This window comes from Fusarium oxysporum, chromosome 2 (genome assembly GCF_000149955.1).
Source record: "Fusarium oxysporum f. sp. lycopersici 4287 chromosome 2, whole genome shotgun sequence".
Lineage (NCBI taxonomy): Eukaryota > Fungi > Ascomycota > Sordariomycetes > Hypocreales > Nectriaceae > Fusarium > Fusarium oxysporum.
In genome coordinates, this window is record NC_030987.1 from 1,365,387 (window position 1) to 1,384,301 (window position 18,915).

The following is an 18,915-nucleotide window of genomic DNA, read 5'->3' on the forward strand; positions in this document are numbered from 1 at the left end:
TGATTCGCCAGCGCAAACGTTGACAAGACCACCATAGCCAAAGCCACAGGAATAGCAATAGCAGGTGAAGATTCACCACGGACGTGCATGTTGATGCATGATAGGACAAAAGTTGTGAGAGCGAAAGCGCATAGTCCTAGAGGAGCTGGGTTGGCGAACTTGCGGTGCTCAACAGGCTTCCAGAGACCTGGCTGCAGGGCACCACCGAAAGCGGGATGGATATTTGATGGATGGGCATAGAGATGGGGATGAGCTTGTTGATGGGCAGCAGTTGTCTGACGCTCCAGAGTCTTATCAGAGTCGTGAGGAGACTCGTTGGAGAATTGTTGTTGGTATTCGGGCATTGGTTGAGCCATTGCGAAGAGTGTTGGTGCGGACTGCTGAAGTCCAAGTGATGTTCTATAAGTGATGTATCGACTGTCGACAAGAAATAGTATGACGGTCTATAAATGACCAAGCGTGAGATGAATAGCAAGAAAAACAACGAGATCGAGAGTGACAACGGGAGACAAGACAGATTTATAAAGCAGGACTAGACCAGGGCAGAAACTCAACACGGGAATTGAAGAGAGATATCAAATTAGGTTCTGGAGACGGAGGAACAGGGCACGCAGAGAACGTGCTGTGGAGTGATATGGGTACGTAGGTGGAGTGACGATGGAGTGCCCCGACGACGAGGGCGTGGGGCGTGGGGCGTGGAGAGAAGAAATGTCTGGCCAGGGTCGGTTTTTTGGGGTCGAAAGGGTCTAGAATGGGGGGCGCAAGATCAACAACAGCTGCAGATTTGGGGGGCATCAGATGTATCAATTGGGCAAAAGATGAACATTATGTTCAATTATGTTGCTGTAGATAGACAATGAATGTCTAATAAGAACATATCTATTATCGTGGTTGTGGCTGCGAGTCCGTGAGGGTGACATGGCAAGGCACAACGGCCCGGATTGTCCACCTCATGATCTCTTCCTCTCCTGACAACAAAAACATATATTTCCGGCAAAATCTAAAGACAACCACAAGCAAAGGAGATATGCCCCTCTGGCTATTGTAATTGGCTCCCCTTCAAACAAAGGACCCTCATTTACATCAAAAACACCCAAACCCAAACCCCAACATTCCGGAGAACAATACAATCCGGAGAACAATACAATCCGCGGGGAATACAATCACATTGTGGGGAAGACATGAGGAGAAAACTGAATGATCTGCTCGCACGGCCAAAGAGTAATCGGAAAAGATGCCGTCGGTCTTTGACTTCCAGACGTTTCAGCGTGTGAACAAGCGCGTATTACGGATTACATAGCATGATATGCAGCATGTTGGCCCTAGCATAAGGTACATCTGAGATCCGGTGGTGCTGGGGTTATCCCTCAACTTTGCGGAGAAGATGATTTGTGAGAGAAATACATTTGACTAAAGATTGAAGGTAAGCAGAGAGGTTCGGGAGTTGATGTCGGCAGAGGCTTGACGAAGATCGTGTGAATGGATTGGAAGCTGAAGATCATCAGTTGATCAATCATCAAGATCGTGAATTCTCTGACCTGAGCTATACACGATTACATGTCATTTCATCTTGTTTCAAATGCCATTGCCCAATAGCCAACCTAACTTCAATATTGATACGTTGACAGCCTTTGCGATGTTTGTTACGGACAAACATTGACATGAGTCCTCACAGCAAACCGGACGATTGAAGCACCAACCATAATAGCCGGAGACTCCCCTCCGAGACCCATATCCTAAAACCTCAATCTCACAGAAACAACCTCAATATTAAAGTAAAAACCCAAAGCTCTTTACGCTCAAAAGTCAGGGCGATCAACCAAGTCGCCTCACGGTCAAAACGTGGAGAGCCACGCGGAATGTCCACCTAGCGCCCACCTAGCAGTGGTGATCTGCCTTACAAACCAGCAAAGGTCTCACTAATAGGTCCATATTTTCCAAGAAATTAGCATTTTAGAGCACGTGGTGATTTTGCTGAAGAATTTAGTCATAGACCATGATGCAAAGTCTTGTGCAAGTGGGAGGGTCGGCAATGTTGATGCTTAGTGGCAGGGGCACAGACACACACACACATAGCCAAGGAGGCTGATGTTTTTTTCCTCCGACGGCTGCGGCCGAGATGCAACAGAGGGAAAAGAGCCAAGGGCGTGGGATGTGAGGGGGTACATCTCGTTAAGAATTGGAGAAATCTAGCAGGGGTGTGAGTTGATCAGGTTGGTGCACACCCATGACAGCATCACCAACTCACACTCAAGAAAATCTTCAACCAGAAACAGGCAAGAACATCACCAAAGAATCTGGAGATTTAAACTTGAATTAAACAATCCGGGGCAGACTCTGGGGTCCAAGATCCCGATTTATTTCCCCAGAATCTCCTCGAGGTAAACAATGAGGAGAGAACCTCTGGACGATGGCCGAAGGTGGGCCTGAGCAGCATCACTTTCGTCACTGATTTTGCGAAAGAGAGGCAAAAGACCCATTTTATCGGACGCCGACTTATCCGTTGATATACATACATGTAGAGCACGGTGCAGTCCTCGGTTATGCAGAGGGACACTCGTTTGAAGGGTGATCATTATGCAGTTGTGCAGCTGGAGAGAAAGCGTTGGCTCGAATAAACAAAGAGCCAAGAGTGAGAACTACGATCATGAAATCACCGTGACATAGAAACGGATACAGCAGCGTTTCGTTATGACAACTGCCAAGTCTAAACTCGTTCTCCAAGAAAAGGGCCTGGGCGAGAAAGTGGTAGGGTTCTCCTCAGGGAATGGCATTTGGAGAAGGGAGGATCAGGCGGGAATAGCGAGTAAATGGGCCAAGACCCGATGCATCGTGGAAAAGCCTCCCTCCTCTCGCCCTACTCCAACTCAATCCAACTGCCAGACCCCAAACCACAAACTCATCTGCATGGCTTGCACACAGCAGAATGCACCCCCAATCTTGAGAAAGGGTGCACATCGCCAAGATAAAATAACGTCGGCAGTCGTCTCTCAAGGGCTCATCCTCCGACGAAAGAACACAACATTCTCAACAAGAACACGAGAGAAGACCAGAAAAAGGGCCGTTTACTCTCTGAGTCTAATTCCTCGGAGGGGAATGTCTGGTTAATGAGGAAAATTAGCTTGCACTTTATCCTCGGTTGTCAGTCGGCTACAAGACGGATACTGTTATGACATCGAATGATCGATGCGCCCAAATTAGAATCCATTGTTTTTTGAGCCTCCTGTTTTTTTGTTCAGGGGTACTGATAGCGCTTCCGCTTGTTGCAGGGTTTGGCTGGGCGGCTCTTTTGGAGTAACCGAAGTGACGTTCGGTTACTGTGCGACTGAGAGTGATTGTCGTGAGTTTGACACTGATGCTGGGTATTATGAGTCGTGATATGCTGACATATTCCTTTTGTGAAGAACTTATGACTCAGTTTACGCCTCTCCCTGCAGGAAAGGAGACCTTCAGGCAGTTTTTCCAGAAGCAATTAGGTGCATGGATCTTCCTGGTGTGTGGCGTCCTCCACTTCAGGGGATTGAGTGTGGTGCAGGAACTGAAAGCGATGACGCCACGGCTACTGTAGGTGCCTCCAACTGTTTGTTCGTCCAACTTTGCTCCTCAAAAGAGTAACAGTCTTCTCTTATCCCCGTATCATCGATATTTTGATCACCAACCTCATCACGAGCATTCTCATTTTATGTAGACGATCACCCCAATCTCGCTTTGTCTTCACCGCAGAATCATCACCGATGAAGAATGGAGAAAAAGAAACAGTCTCCAAAATTTGCCCCCCATCATCATAACCTGACGGGTTCCACTGTCATCCTTGATCGTATGAGTGAGGATCCGCTCTTTGGTATCTCCTCTGCCTTGTCTCGCCACCTCCAAATTCCGCCTGCGGAAATATCATCTTTGTCGCTCTGTCCGAGACACCGAAGCATCTTTTGTTGCCCTGAAAGGTCACCGTTGCTACCCTTTGTTAGACAAACACAGATTGCGGATCCGAAGTGCAAACCCAAAATGAAGACTTTACTGCAAAACACCAGAACCAGAAAACACAAAGACAAAGACAGCCAGTTACCTATTCCCGCCTCACCCTTCTCCAACACCAAAAACCCTGGCTCTCATCGCTCATCAATCTCTGACACAAACTCGCACAGGCCACATTTACGCCAGCCAAGACCTCAAGAGCCGCGAGAGGCCAAGCTAGCTAGACAAGGATCTGATCTGCTGCCGCTCATCAAAAGGGTCTTGAACGGCAACTACGGCCGGTCACGATTTGTTACAGACACATCTTTTCTCTTCAGCGCATATCGGATTTCAATATCCGTGTCCAATCTGAAGGTCGCATGCGTCAATGCCCTCCTGAGTGAGAGGCTGAGTGTTGGTGATCATTGGTGCTAAATATCCCTCTGTGTTTCCACTGTAACTGCTACCCCTGAGGTTTGAACGCCAGGCAGATATTGACTGGATGGATACTTGTACAAACGATGTGTCGTAAGTTATCCTCGGTTGTGTTGTACTCCACGATGGAGAATGACTCGAGATGAAAGAGTTTTCATTCCTTTTTGAGAAACTTCCATTCCTCCGGATGGTAGTTGGTGAAATTTGTTGAGAATCTTTACTCTCACGATGCAACGTAACCCGAAGACATTGAACAATGCAATTGTTATCTAGTCAGCATAACCTCGGTTCTGTTTCCCCTGAAGTCACCTCCTTGAAGTCGGTAAAAGATGCCTCTGTCAAAGCGATAGGAGGTTGCCCGGGAGGCTCGGGCATGACCAATCTCGCGAGCGCGAGACACCAGCGAAGAAACCTCTTCGCCAACTCCTTAATGGTGTGGCACAAATGCTAGTGTATGGATGGGGGTATTGAGTTCATGCGAGTGAGGCCTCACAATGAAGAACATTATCCCCACTGGATGTTCAACACAGAACAGAACACTCATGCATATTTCTCTGAGATGTTACCATCGCCACAAAGTGCAATGAAAGGGCAGTGCAATCTTTGATACTCTCATTCGGCAAACTCCCCTGTAACAGTTCGAGCCCGTCTGTGCTATAGCTTAAGACTGTCTTTGTGCTGAAGGTGAAGACCTGATACACTCGGGCAGCGTAAGTGTATCTTACGATTCAGGCATGTGTTGAAGAATTATTTACGGCCAGTGTTTTTATGTTCTTTTTAGACATCAGGTCTTCAAATCGAAACGATCATGAACATGATACTATGGTGATGTCTCTTCGTCTCTAAAGGGGCAGGTTTTTGCATACTACTGGATGACCCTACAAGTGCAAACCTGGTGCTGAGGACAGTATAGAAAATGTAAGATGACCATGTGAGATCCTAGTTGCTTAATAGGTTTAATAGAGGTTTGGAAGGGACACCGAGCCCGGTGATCATCGTGCGATAGCGGATTGGGTAGTCATGCTCAGGTACTTCCATGACACTCCCAATATTCCACAACATTGCTGTCCGAATCTACAAACTGGGGAACCCCAGAATTCGAGAATTGGCTTCTCTTTTTAATCAAGCAACAGTCACTTCGGTTCCGCAATCACACCACTCTATCTATAGCTGGGGAATCATCCCCATATGCAAGCACAGACGTGCCCATGAGGTTATCCCCACAGACATTCCCCAGACTGAATCTGAAGACATGTTTTCGGGAGATCTAGATCTTATCTCTCGGTTTAAAAGTTGCCACTATGTCTGAGCTCCACTTGAGGGGGCAAATTGACTGCGTGGTCGGGGTGTTTCTTACATAGTTTGGAGCAATCGTGTGGACTACCATCCGACCTTGAGTGACACCAGGAGACAGAACACAAATATCGTGTTTATTATACCTTGAAAGATAAAATTTATTGCATTTTTATTTAAGCATTTGTGTATATCACAGTTCTCTACCTCAATGATGATCCAAGTGAGCAAGTTACACAAGTCTAGGTGCTTTCGAATAGAACTGTATTAGCACAGAGAAAAACACTTACCTTTCAATTTCATTCCAATCAAATTCGATGTTAACTTTCTAACTCCCATTACACCACCTCGTTCTCAGTAGGAGGGCATGAATTTTCACGTCCCATCCCAATGCCACAGCTGAACACCAGAATACCTGTCATTACTTACCTTGGCTTCGAACAACCTATTCTTCAATGACGAACAGTGGGAAGTCGGGCAGTGGTCGAAGCGCACGCCGGGGTCTCTCCAACTCCATGCATCTTGAGATCCACGGCGGCTCATTGATCTCCGTTCGAGCCTCCTCAGCGCCGTTAACATGATATCGCAGAGCTTCGGGGTCACCCGCTCGCGCTTTGATGTCAGCTTCACTTATCAGTTCAACATCTGCCTTCCATGCGGTGGCCAATGCCACAAGCCTAAGGACCTCAAGAACATAGTAGGCTAGCTGAACTAACAAAAGGGCCAGAAGCGTCCCTGTGCTACAGTCGTCGTAGCCGTAGTTGTTGGCAGTGATACGCCTGACTATCTGTGCGCCCACAACCGTCTGGAAGATGAGAAGTAAAGATCCAAATGTGCCCCAAGCAATCCACTCGTCGTCGTCAAGATAGATCGTGAAGTGTACGAGAAGAACAAATAGAATATCGTAGATCAGAGTAAACGACGCAAAACTGCTGAGATGCGTTAGTAAAAAGGCCCAGGGGTACTGGTTGCGCTCTCTCTGACGGATCATGACACGGCTGAGACGCCAAAGATTCCGAGTCATCTGAAGATACTCACTGAGGAACTCGGCGATAGATCGTCGGTCCACTTGAACTGTGGCGTCCGGTGTGTCTTGGAAAACAACAAGACAAGGCACTTCATGGACAGCCTCTTGGAGGAGGTACCGGTTGAAGAACAGATACTCATCTGCTTTGTGAACACCACGCCATCGGTTTAAGCACGGTTCAGCCTCAAACTGCTGCTTGAATCTCAGCTGGGCAGCCAATTTGGTGCGGAACAAGACAGGCGAGCCTGAGAAAAGTGCAGAGGAGTCGAGTGCGTTGAGGGCTCTATTCTTCTCCGCCATGAGACCGTAGTAGCAGGAAAAGAGGCATGTCCAGAACGAGCCCCAGATTCCATCTCGCTTGCGTGCAATCATGGGAACTGTGACGCAGCCAACACGACTATCTGCAAAAGGGATGAGTGCCGACTCTAGAAAGCGCGAAGACCAGTGAACTCCCTGATCAGTCAGAACCGTCAGCGGAGTGCTGACAGAGGCCAAAGCGTGAGCGATCTCGCGACGTCTACTCGGTTCGTTCACGGCACCAACACTAACCTGCGTGGCAGAGTACGCGAACCTTAGCCCAGTCAACTTACCGTCAACCCGATGCTGAGCCTTTCTATCGCTAGTAGTGATGAAAAGTTGCTCAGGCTTGTTTTTGAGAATACTCCGAACATAATCCAACAGATTCGGATCATTGGGGTCACGAATTGTCAAGATGACAGAGATTTCTTTTGGAAAGTTCAAGCGTCCATGGGGCTCTGGGTACCTCCTACGGCCGTATTGTAGCACAGCGAATCCGGTGAGGCGGATGACTATGATTATACTCAGAACAACGACAGAGACGATGGCGGCTGGACCGGCGACTTGGAGGCTGAACCCCATTCTGAGCGGCGCAGGTTGTTTCTTCTCTTTTTCGAACCGAAGGAGTAGCTGGGCTCGCTCAAAGAATCCGTGCTGAATGAAAGAGTGGCAGAGGAATGAGGAATTAGGTTCGTTTCAAAGCCTGGCGAGGCTATGGGTAATTTATACCTTACAATCCCATTGTTGAAAACAAAGATCTTGCTCTATGTTAGACAGTTGTTCTGAGTTGAAAAAGGTCTTTGTGCAACTGTGTTCCGTCCATTTGTGTTCGCACGTCTCGTTCTCAACAACAGTCGAAAAGTCGTGTTCACGGGGAACCCTGAGTTGATGGTCTTGGACATTGCTTCTGCTGATGCATCTTGAACAAGCAATTGAGCTGATGCCAAGCTGGGAGATTCTGTTTTAACTGCCCCGTCCATTGACACTTTTAATAATTTTTGGTATGCTCAGTCTATTGAACGGGAAGAAAATGGTTCATAAGCAGTGCAACATCCAGGAACATTGAATCTTCGGTCACAAATGCAGAGTGGTATAGGCTAGACAGGACGAGACTCGAGGCCAAGGTGAACACCACGAAGGCTCAAAACGAGAAAGATGCTCCTCCCTCAGAGTCTAAGAAAATGCCGAAAGAGGTGTCTTTATTTCATGGTGAGTTTATTCGATCTATTCATAAGATTAGGCCTAAATCTTCAAAAATTATCATAAACTTATGATAATATCATTGTGGCCAAGGGACCTGCCCCGGCTCCCGGAGGTATTCCCTCCTTTTCCCCATTGAACTCGTTAGCCCAACTAATTGACTTGCACATCAGAACATCAAGCTGAATGACAAATGAACGCCCTTTCCACGACATGGTGTTATTCCCACTGAACAGGCCGCTGAGGGGCAACTCCGTAAACCTCGGCATATTAGACCAACAGCGCTGAAGCTTGGCGCCTTTTTGACACACATTATGACAAACCATGTAGCATTTATAAGCGGAAAAGACGACATTGCTATTCACCGACATGAAATGCCGGGTCTTTGTGTCAAATAATGTATATGCATTACCCCACGAAAGGTCACAAGGAGAGCAACAAGAAAGGAAAAGGCGGGCGGAAGTGGGAGCGAATGCGGGTAATAGCCGATCAGATCGGCTGAGATTGGATTGGATACTTCACAAGTCCCCGCTTTATCCCCAGGCCGAAATCTTATTCCCCTGGGTTATATCGCTATGGCCGCCTATTGCCCGTATACGGAAGCCAAAGGGAGACTCGTCTTGGTACAGTGAGTCTATAGGTTCATTGAATCTTGGCCATGTTTGTAAGATACATCATCCAATTACAATATTGTCAGCACAAGAGACCCTAGCGAGACATACAGAGGTGGCTTACGCCCCGCGTGGTTATGCGCCGCCATCCGAAGCCAAGATGCATCAAAACTGGACCCGTCTTATCCCCGGACGCCATTTCCGGTTGTCGGAGATGCCCTAGAGGTCCCTCTAAGCCGGGGTCATAAGAAGCACTTGATCCCTTTTTGTCCATTTTTTTTACTAAAATCATGACTCCTCCATCTTTTTCATTTCGTCTTTCCTCCCAATTGACCTAAGACATGGGAGACAACGACGAGAAAAAGGCCTCCCGGTCCCCGGAGCCGGAGACGGGTTCGGCTCGGAGGAGTCTGGACACCACCACTACCGAAGAAGGCGATGTTATCACTCCAGCCCAGGAAGTCCAACGGCAAATTTCGAGCCAGGAGAAGGATAATGGTGATATGTTTCCCCCCAGAACAGATGTACCGCCTCCACCACCTAATGGCGGTTATGGATGGGTTTGTTGTGCCTGCGTGGCGACTATCAACGCCCATACATGGGGTCTCAACTCGAGTTACGGAGTCTTTCTCGCCCACTTCATCGCCAACAACACATTCCCCGGAGCAACATCCCTTCACTACGCCTTTGTCGGATCGTTGAGTATTGCTTGTGCCATGCTTGTCTCACCCCTTGCTACACTCTGCGTCCGCGAATTCGGCACAAAACCTACTCTCTTCGCCGGTATCGTCTTGGAAACCGCTAGCTTGATATGCGCTAGCTTTGCGACCAAGATATATCAACTCTTCCTCACACAGGGTGTTCTCTTTGGTCTAGGAATGGGCTTCCTCTTTGTTCCCAGCGTCGGTATCGTTCCTCAATGGTTCACAACTCGTCGATCTCTTGCAAACGGTATCAGTGCAGCTGGTTCGGGTCTCGGTGGTTTGTTATACTCCTTAGCAGCTGGAGCTATCATCCGGAACATCAGTCTCGCATGGGCGTACAGGATACTCGGCATTATTGTCTTCGTCGTCAATATAATCTGCACTATCCTTGTCAAGGATCGTAACAAGATCATCGGCTCTCGTCAAGCACCCTTCGACCTTGGACTCCTCAAACGTGCTGAGTTTATTCTGCTTCTCGGTTATGGATGGTTCAGCATGCTAGGATATGTGGTTCTCATCTTCAGTCTGGCAAACTATGCCAATTTCATTGGCCTCGATGCCTCTCAAGCAGCTATGGTCAGCGCCATCTTCAATCTGGGTCAGGCTGCCGGCCGTCCTTTCATCGGGTACTTCAGTGATCGCACTGGACGAATTAACATGGCCTGCGGGACAACTTGGCTAGCTGCAATTCTCGTCTTTGCTATCTGGATCAACGCCAAGTCTTATGGGCTTCTTCTCTTCTTCACTATTGTGGGAGGTGGCATGGCTGGAACCTACTGGGCAACCGTAGCTCCAGTCACAGCCGAGGTCGTCGGTCTTGCTGATGTTCCTGCTGCCCTTAACTTGACTTGGGTCATTATCAGCTTGCCTTGTACGTTCAGCACACCCATTGCTCTACAAATTGTCGCCGGCACCGGAAAATACATTGGCGCCCAAATCTTTGTCGGCGTAATGTATATCGCTGGAGGACTGTGCCTCTTCTTCCTTCGCGGATGGAAGATTGGCGAACTCGCCGAGATCGCTCGTGCTACGAATCACGATCCCGAGGAAATACATCGGGTTAGATCTCAAGCGAGCGGTGCTATCAGTATCAAGAGCAGGAGAGTTGGTCGGAAGAAGATGATAGCTGAATGCTATAAACCCAGCAAGGTTTAGAGACTTGTGATTGGGCTGAAGTAAAGTCATTTGTTTTTTGTCCCTATTTGCAAAAGTATATACGGCGTTTAGGATAACGTTGGCATTGAGTTTACGATCAAATACTGTTAAATGTTAGCATTTGTTACCACAAACGGCTCAAGCCAACAAGTACATAATAACAATAAGAAAAACGCATTTACATAGAACCGCGCAAGTTGACTGGTCATCATAGGTCCAGAGATTCAGTTATACTATGACTGTCAATCAGTAACATACGATAGCCGGGTGAGTGGGCCTAGTTAATTTGAGCCTCAGTCTCGCAAGCTCACTCCCTAGTACTAATAATGGAGGATCTGGCGTGACTACAAGGAGCCTATGGCGAACTTGCCCTGCCATGTGCCACTGCTGCATGCCCTCAAAGCTCCCGTCTCGAGTCTCGTATCTTCAACAGCTCTTGCCATAGTCGCCCGATGTAACTCATTAAAGACACACTGGAGCCCGGATATACCTTGATCACAAATAACTATTAATCCCGAAACTCTACTTGAGTCATATGTTCTCAGCCAGTGTAGCACGAGGCTTCATTCTATTGGCATTCCAGGTTCCCTTGCTTTCACCTATCGTGATCAACACTATCCAAGTTTCGCCCCCAAACCCATTCACTGACGTCAAAATGGCACTAATAATGAATAACCCGGCTAAAAGTGAACGTATCACGTTTCTGGGCAAATGGAACTTCTTATTGGTACCTTAGCCGGCGTTGGGTTGCATCCTTCGCGGTAACGCCGAGCCTTGAGTGTCAGTCGACCGCAGAGCCGCATCGGAATAAAGCTCGAGCTTCGAGCCCGTTTTGGAGCTTGTAAATTGGTGTAAGTCATCTACCGGTATTTACGATATATTCCAATCACATGTGGGTAACAACAGTTTTTGTTATAATGGACTCACTCATACTGATAGTATGCTTAGGTAGCCCAATATGGCTCCCGAACCAGTCACTTATTACTGGAAATGTGTAAGTCACAACCTCATTCTATTTGAAGTTGCCCTGGTTGAGTGTAACATGTCATTATTAGTGTCGCTGCCTTCAAAGCTGGGATTGGGCAGTGCATACCATTTGCACGAGCTGCCACCATGTCCGATGCAACACTTGCACTGTCACCACGCATTAGTAAGTATAACAACTATGGGTAATTTTTAATATTGACTCGAATAAGCACCGGAAGCAAAGCAGCCAAACCTGACCAAGATATGATTTGATGTGCTTGGAAGTTCGGAGGCGAGGATGGTTGAGACGGGAGGCAGGTGATTGAACAATTTGACAATAAGCAACCTATCTCGCGAGAATGACATATATTACATTTTTGATGACTCGAGGAGAGGTTTACCTGCTGCTTAGTTGGCATTTATGCCTCGTGTATGATTTAGGGTGGAATTTAGGGTATGAGTCAGAATCACCTCAACTTCTCGCTCAGGAGTATTATTTGAGGCATGAAATAACTACTCCACAAGACACTCACTGTGAATCCCTTTCTCCCTTCACATAAACTGTCTCCCGAAACGGCTTGTAACAGCACACTCGATCACCCACCGACGCTTCATTTAAAGAAACCAAAACGTGAGCTGTTGTCGCTGTGACTTAGAGTACATATTTGCGAACGTTGACTGACTACTTGAGGGACAAGATCAGAGTTGCCGACCACACAGACCCGAGAAGGCATAAATCTCAACCAGAGAATCACCATGGACGAGCTCGACGGCACAGATCCCAACCGAAGTGTAAGTCTTGACAATCTTCACTGTTGAAGCAGGCGCTGATGTATTCGTGTAGCCACCTCATAAGAGACCAAAGACGGTTCACTTCCCAGGTGAAGACCTCCATGAAGAAAATAATAAAATCAGCGTGGGCGTCAAGCTGGAAACTCAATGCTCATACCAATGATGTCCCTGAAGTAAACTCACTCTCTACTCACCCCGCAACCACTGGGCAACCTGGCAATGCTGAGCCAGGCACTGGCGAACTCCAGCCATTTGCATCAGACGACAACCCCTCAACCACTGAGCAACACAATGCGGAGTCAGGCAAAGCAGAATCAAATGTGAACCAAACGTTTAAGACTCATCTTCGACTGCCTCTGGAGTTGAGAGAGATTGTGTACTGTTGCGCGATCCGTCAAGAATGCATTGGTAAGGAGATGGGCTTGAATCATCGATTCATTCACGTTGTTCCGGAAAATAGAGCTGTGGTTTTCCTTCAGGATTGAACCAAGCTAGAACAACTCTCGACAAGGACCATTCGGCCAATTCATGTGAAATGGAAACATTTCAATTCAACTCGATCAGCACTTTGAGGCTATTCGCAGAGCTTTTCTACACGCACTTTGAGAACTACAGTGGCTTTATGCCCCGAGTCGATGCGAAGATTCTTGTGTTCGAGAGTGCTTCTTTTCCCGGAGCACCAGTTCTCAACAGATGGAACAGGACAGACCAGGCACATGGAGACTACACAAACGCGCATGATCACGTTGAAGACTGGGTGGGCGCCGTGCTCAACGTTTCAACTGACATGGGAATCGAGCTCCACTTCTGCCGTCCCTGGAGAAACTTTAGTTACCTCTCAGGTGTTACGGCTCCCCTACGAGACGCTGGGTATGATCTGTCGGTCACTTGGCACGGGATCAACTGCCTTCAAGTGCCAGACCAATTCAGCAGCTTTCTTATGGCAATGACAGCCAGGTCCATTACCAGGGAACAACTAGACGACACGAATCTCCAATTTCAGTCCAATTTGTCCGAAGACACTGCTTGGACTCTTGTCCATTACGGCACTGGGGCCACTTTATCACAAGCTTTTGATCCGACGGGCAAGGGGGAGATCTCATGGGAGCAGCGCAAACTACCAGCGATGAAATGAAAAGCGCAAAATTGCAATGTTCTCAGGGGAGCAAGAAAGCCAGGGTGCCAAAATCAACTGGTCTAAAGGTCTGCTAACATATACTAAATTTACCTAAGTCTCTCATCACTTAGGATAAAGGTCCTAAGTAAGTTTTCTTGCCTCCCATAGGTAGTCAGGAGATGACTTAAACGCTTGTGTTACATCATGTCTATGAAAAGACGTGATTCAGGTGACAAGCCAAACATATCGCGATGTAGTTACTGACCCTAAGCCTAGGTGCTAAAATAAACTATTTAGTGTATGCACATCCAAGTCTGCCTAATTTAATGTTCAATTATTTACTTGGAACAGGGAAGCCCATCACTTCACCAACTCTTTGTTCATCCCGTAATTGACGCCGTGTAAGTGAGATCAGGGTAGGCACGTGATCTGGCGTCGCGAAAGGCTGACCGAAACGCGTCTCTGGCCCCGCAAGACTCGCGATCTCGACCTCACGTCATAACTTGCAGCTTCGCCAATACTTTCATGGAATCGTGATCGACCTTGCGTCGTACTTGGCGCGTGGAGATGTGGATCCTGGAGAATTCAGAGGCCTTTGATGGTGAGTTTTCGACTTTCATCCGTCGATGTAGCTAATCATCCTCTAGGCCGAAAGTTATGGTTGCGACCAGGGAAAACCTATCTATTTGGTCGAACAGCCGCAGAACGTAAGAGATAAGCTCCTAAGTGAAGAATTGATGCTCATAAAATGTATAGCTGGTCAACTTGCGATATCACACAATACGATCTCGCGCAAGCACTTGACCATCACCGTAAGCCCCGTTGAGAAAGGCCAGGCTCACAATCCAAGGAGTCGCTCTACGCTCACGATCGAAGATTTGGCGACAAAAATAGGGACAGTCGTCAATGGAGAAAAGATCAAAGGCAAGAGAAAGGTGATTGAAGGGGACAAGGCCGAGTTTACGATGGGAAAATGCCCAAACAGATTCAGGTGAGCCGTTTCATCCGATCTTGTGTTACGCCGCTTACAGTCCACAGCATCTCCTGGGAACCAGTTGTCTTCGCATTTTCTTTCACCAGCAAGGAATTACAGATAGACCCCCTAACTACACTCCGAAAAAGATTCGAGCAGCTTGATATCAAGCTAGTGACAGAATATGTTGATTCCACCACACATGTTGTCTCAAAGAAGCGAAATACAGCCAAGGGTCTTCAAGCCTTGATCAACGGGAAACATATCGTAACGGAGACTTTCCTCGATGCAGTGTCTGAAGCCGGAAATCTGGCGGATGGGGCGGAGACCACTGAGTTGAGCCCCCTGGAGCAGGACTTTGATCAAAACTGGCCTGATGCTATGCAGCATTTACCTCCGAGGGGTGGTGAGCCTGTACAGCACCCTGACTCGACGTATGCCCCAGACGCAGGGAGACGTGACATATTCGAAGGCTACAGCTTCATCTTCTACGACCCCGTACAGTACAACAACTTGCTGGCGCCTATTACGAGTGGTGGCGGCAAAGCATTGCTGCGAAATGTTGTTCCCGAAGAAACTTCGGTCGATGACTTTGTTCAATATGTCAAAAGTGTCGCTGGTGAAAAGGGCCTTGGTGCCTTTAACGACGGCAGCGAGGGCAAAGGTGTAGTAGTCGTACGCTTCGTTCCTTCGAAAGGAGGTTCAGTTGATTGGTATGTGGAGTTTTTCAGGTCTGTATCTCTGAGACTGGACCATCGTCCTATTGAGCAGAGTGAGTTTTTGGAAGCAATCCTTATCAAAGATGCGAGTATTCTTCGACGCCCTCTCGAGGTTGAGTCTGCACATAATACGCAACACCAACACCAGACTCTTCAAGATCCTGAGGTGGCCAATGGGACACAGCACCCTGCCACACAGGCTGAAACGTCACAGGCACCCGAAGAGTCACAGCTTGCTCCTCGACGTGGGCGGACGAGGAGAACTGTCAAGAGACGCTTTGCAGGCTTCGGCGGCGATGATGACGTTGATATGGACGATATCCCTGCAGCATCAGTGCCTGTAAATCAACCCGCAACCCGTGCTGCGACTCAGGATGCGACGCAAGCGCCAGCAGAGGAAGAAGGTTTATTCGTGTCTCAGGAGCCAGATGCACCCCCAGAAACGCAACCATCCAGCAATGCCAGGTCTTCACAAAGGAAAAGGCGAGCTTCACCATTACCGCAAGATGACCTCATGGATGGTATGACAACTGCAGCAGAGAGGTTCAAGCGTCAACGGATAGAGCGAGGTGAAAATTTGGAGGAGCCGGCTGAGCAGATGGAAACTGAGACAGCCGCGAAGGTCCCAGAGCCAAAGAAGATCAAGAAAGAGTTCGATATCTTGGCAATAGCTGCACAAAACAGAGAGCAGGAAGAAGCTCGTGCACGAGCTGAAAAGGAAGATTTGGCAAATTTACCAGATGATGTTGATCTCGCTGAGATTCGCAGACTCAACATCGTAGAAGAGATGGAAGTACGACAACCAAGCCATCCCCGTACTCGAGAACAAGACATCCGTGACGGGCGATGGGATCCCAAGTGGAATGGGATGAAGAACTTCAAGAGGTTCAGACAACGCGGAGAGGCGACAGGACGACAGCCTGCAAAGACTATTGTGCCTCTAACGCAGGTCAAGACGAAGGAGTTCGGCGTTGGAGACGATTACTGGCTCGAGGATGAGGAAACGGAGCGGAGAAAGAGGAACTCAAGCCAGACTCCTGTAACACAGTCACAACCATCTGCGCCCACAGCACCATCGGCTTCATCTCGTGCCCAGAAAAGGGCATATGCCAATGTCATATCAGACAGCAGCGACGAAGAGAGTAATTCAGTATCGCAGCGATCTTCGGTACCAGCGACTCGAAAACGAGGGGCACAAGTTGCAGCGTCACAAACACAGTCACAAGCTAAATCAAAGAGTCAAGCATCACGGAACACTAGTCAGGGGAGTAAACGAGCTGCAGCAGAGCCTGCTGCAGGACAGCAGCCTTCCGAAGCGGAGTCCGGCCAACGAGAAGAGCTGTGGAAGTCGCGGATAGTGACAGTGATGACGAGCTCAAGTTTCGATTTGGAAAGAGACGGTAAAGACCGGTCTCTGTGGGGTATCTTTCTAGCTAATGTACATCTAAGTGTTCGAGAAGAACATCTATGGCGCGAACAGTATAGTCTAATACATGTAAAACATCGTTTCCATGTAACATGGATGCGCCAGCAGTCTTGCGTCTAAGGTCTATGCCGTATCTTCAATGTCATGGTTCAGTCCATCTGATCCATTTGACTCTCAGTGCCTTCGGATTCTTCGACAAGAAGGCCTACAAGACAGGCTGATAACATAGTCTCGTAGTTGACCCAAGGATGAATCTCGCCAAATAACTTGGTGCCGTCACGTCCAGCACCACGCATCAACTCAGGAACACCGCCAGGATGAAAGTCGGCATATGGTGTAACATTGTACACCTTGCCGTTCAGGGCCATCCAAGCATCTTTGCCCTTGCGACCTGTCATGCGCTTCAACATAGATGGAGTCACACGCAGGTATGGTGTTTGAGGTTCGACACCACGGAGGTCGGCATTCGGTCCAGATATGCGAGCCCAGTCGAGAGGAGAGTGGCCTGGCGTGAGGAGGACCTTGCGATTGGGCTTGCTGGGTTTCGATGAGTGTGTAGGTGGAGGTGCCAGGCCACCTGATGACGGAGGACCTCGGTTTGGTAGAGGGCCACGAGCGCGTTGCGGTGAGTTCACGGCGGGGAACTGAGAGAGTGATGGCAGGCGACCAGCAGGTGGGGCAGCTGAGAACTTGGGAGGAGGTAGACGGCCCGGAGCTGGAGGCGGAGGCATCATGGAGGTTGGGTTCGGGGAGAGAGCGGGACCCGGGGCTGTGGGGTTCCGACGCGGGGCGGGGTGTGAGCTCGGCGCAATAGGAGCATTGTCGAGACTGAAGCTGGGGACGGAAATAGAGGGAGGATCGGATGCGACAGCCTTGGGAGTTGTTTGTTCTTCGGGCTCGGCGATGGTTAGGGATGGAGGTGTAACCTTTGGTAAAGGAGGCGGCGGCATAGACGTAGCATCATTCCTGGGGCCCTTCGATGAAGTCGGGGTATCGATCGCAGTAGCGGTAGCCTTCCCTTGGTCTCGACGCTGGTCGTCGTCTCGTGTGGTACGGTTGTCGGCCGGACGAGCCCGGAGTCGAGGGCCCGGTTCCACCTCGTGATCCGACACCATGATACGGGGTCCAGGATCAGCATCAGCATCATCAGCTTCAGTCTCAGCCTCGTCCTTAGGTACAATAGCAGGAAAACCAGTCCCTCTCCAGCGAAGGAGGATCTGTAGCGGCTCTGGCATCCATGACGGCGGACGAACAAGTACCCAGACAACAGAGGCGACGATGAGGCCGATACCAATAACGCCCATGACGACACAATAGAGACAGAAGTGTGAAACACGAGAAACAAAAAGAGAGTTTTCCCCCAGGTGCCTTGGAGAGTTGGGGTCGATTGGCGAGAAGAAGGGAGGGAGTGGGTTGTGGAATGGTTATTGCAGAATCATCGAGCCACCTTGTGATGCGCCTCCGATAATAGTTGATGGACTTGCTTTTGTCAGCGGCGGACCAAGAAAATCAGAGCTGGAGCTGAAAGGCTGGAGCTAACCTTGGGGGTCTGGAGCCTTGCAACGGGCAAACGCTGATTGGCTGTTGGTTCGAGGTTCGATTTTCATGTGAATAATTACCGATTCATAATTGAACTGGGGCGGACTAGAATAATTCTAGACGGTTTCTGTCATAACTGTTCTCTGAGCTCATCACTACATCTCGCTTGTGCACCGAGTTCTATTTTTGTTATACCACCCACTGATGAAAATACTTGGGTTTACTGCATTTCATGCCAATTTATTGAGGCATGAAATCAGACAGTACGGTAATAATACGGCTCAAAGCCTTCGGCTGTCGCTTCTTGTGGCGTCAACATTGGTCATGCCACAAGCAGTAGAAAGCTCAGTGATCGATGGAGAAAAGTTGGCACCCGTGTATTTTGCACGGGACAGGGGATTTGGAACAGGTCGAGATGAAGAGCGAGGAGCAAGGGGCATTCCATGATCTGTGATTTCAGTTGGCATAAAATGTAATAAGCGGTGGATGTTTTATTTGATGATCCATTGAATGGAGAAAGGGGAATTGACTGTTCTAAATATTGCAATACTTGTAATTATAGGCGAGTTTCACGGAGGTATTGTCGATGTCAGAGGTACGCACACTTGTAAATAAATAATTGTGCATCTTATCATATCTGATCTAGACCGCCAGGTAGGTACCTAGGTATGTTTCGTGATGGCAGCAACCAGTCAGATTGCTCAACT

At 48.5% G+C, this 18,915-nt stretch overlaps 7 protein-coding genes across 7 annotated transcripts; 4 read left to right on the top strand and 3 right to left on the bottom strand.

Moving 5' to 3' along the window:
- Positions 1-42: 42 nt before the first annotated feature.
- On the bottom strand, positions 43-442 carry FOXG_19170 (uncharacterized protein). The gene has a single exon (XM_018399364.1). It carries the CDS (start codon positions 236-238, stop codon positions 137-139), a length of 102 nt encoding a protein of 33 aa, XP_018241669.1. The 5' UTR covers positions 239-442; the 3' UTR covers positions 43-136.
- Positions 443-3,480: 3,038 nt separating this feature from the next.
- FOXG_19171 (uncharacterized protein) lies at positions 3,481-3,615 on the top strand (the record flags this gene model as incomplete). The annotated part of the gene is made up of 1 exon (XM_018399365.1): positions 3,481-3,615. One exon carries the CDS (start codon positions 3,481-3,483, stop codon positions 3,613-3,615), a length of 135 nt encoding a protein of 44 aa, XP_018241670.1.
- A 2,512-nt stretch (positions 3,616-6,127) lies between these two features.
- On the bottom strand, positions 6,128-7,588 carry FOXG_06053 (uncharacterized protein; the record flags this gene model as incomplete). Its single annotated transcript, XM_018384555.1, has 1 exon — positions 6,128-7,588. One exon carries the CDS (start codon positions 7,586-7,588, stop codon positions 6,128-6,130), a length of 1,461 nt encoding a protein of 486 aa, XP_018241671.1.
- Positions 7,589-9,088: 1,500 nt separating this feature from the next.
- On the top strand, positions 9,089-10,909 carry FOXG_06054 (uncharacterized protein). Its single transcript, XM_018384556.1, has one exon. The coding sequence runs from the start codon at positions 9,159-9,161 to the stop codon at positions 10,674-10,676; it is 1,518 nt and encodes a 505-aa protein (XP_018241672.1). The 5' UTR covers positions 9,089-9,158; the 3' UTR covers positions 10,677-10,909.
- Positions 10,910-11,634: 725 nt separating this feature from the next.
- FOXG_06055 (uncharacterized protein) lies at positions 11,635-13,569 on the top strand (the record flags this gene model as incomplete). The annotated part of the gene is made up of 6 exons (XM_018384557.1): positions 11,635-11,670; positions 11,732-11,826; positions 12,230-12,273; positions 12,346-12,434; positions 12,524-12,842; positions 13,019-13,569. 6 exons carry the CDS (start codon positions 11,635-11,637, stop codon positions 13,567-13,569), a joined length of 1,134 nt encoding a protein of 377 aa, XP_018241673.1.
- A 405-nt stretch (positions 13,570-13,974) lies between these two features.
- FOXG_06056 (uncharacterized protein) lies at positions 13,975-18,199 on the top strand. The gene is made up of 4 exons (XM_018384558.1): positions 13,975-14,152; positions 14,199-14,258; positions 14,308-14,542; positions 14,590-18,199. The coding sequence occupies exons 1-4, from the start codon at positions 14,119-14,121 to the stop codon at positions 16,787-16,789; spliced, it is 2,529 nt and encodes an 842-aa protein (XP_018241674.1). The 5' UTR covers positions 13,975-14,118; the 3' UTR covers positions 16,790-18,199.
- Positions 16,506-18,158, bottom strand: FOXG_06057 (uncharacterized protein). The gene has a single exon (XM_018384559.1). It carries the CDS (start codon positions 17,971-17,973, stop codon positions 16,819-16,821), a length of 1,155 nt encoding a protein of 384 aa, XP_018241675.1. The 5' UTR covers positions 17,974-18,158; the 3' UTR covers positions 16,506-16,818.
- Positions 18,200-18,915: the final 716 nt, after the last annotated feature.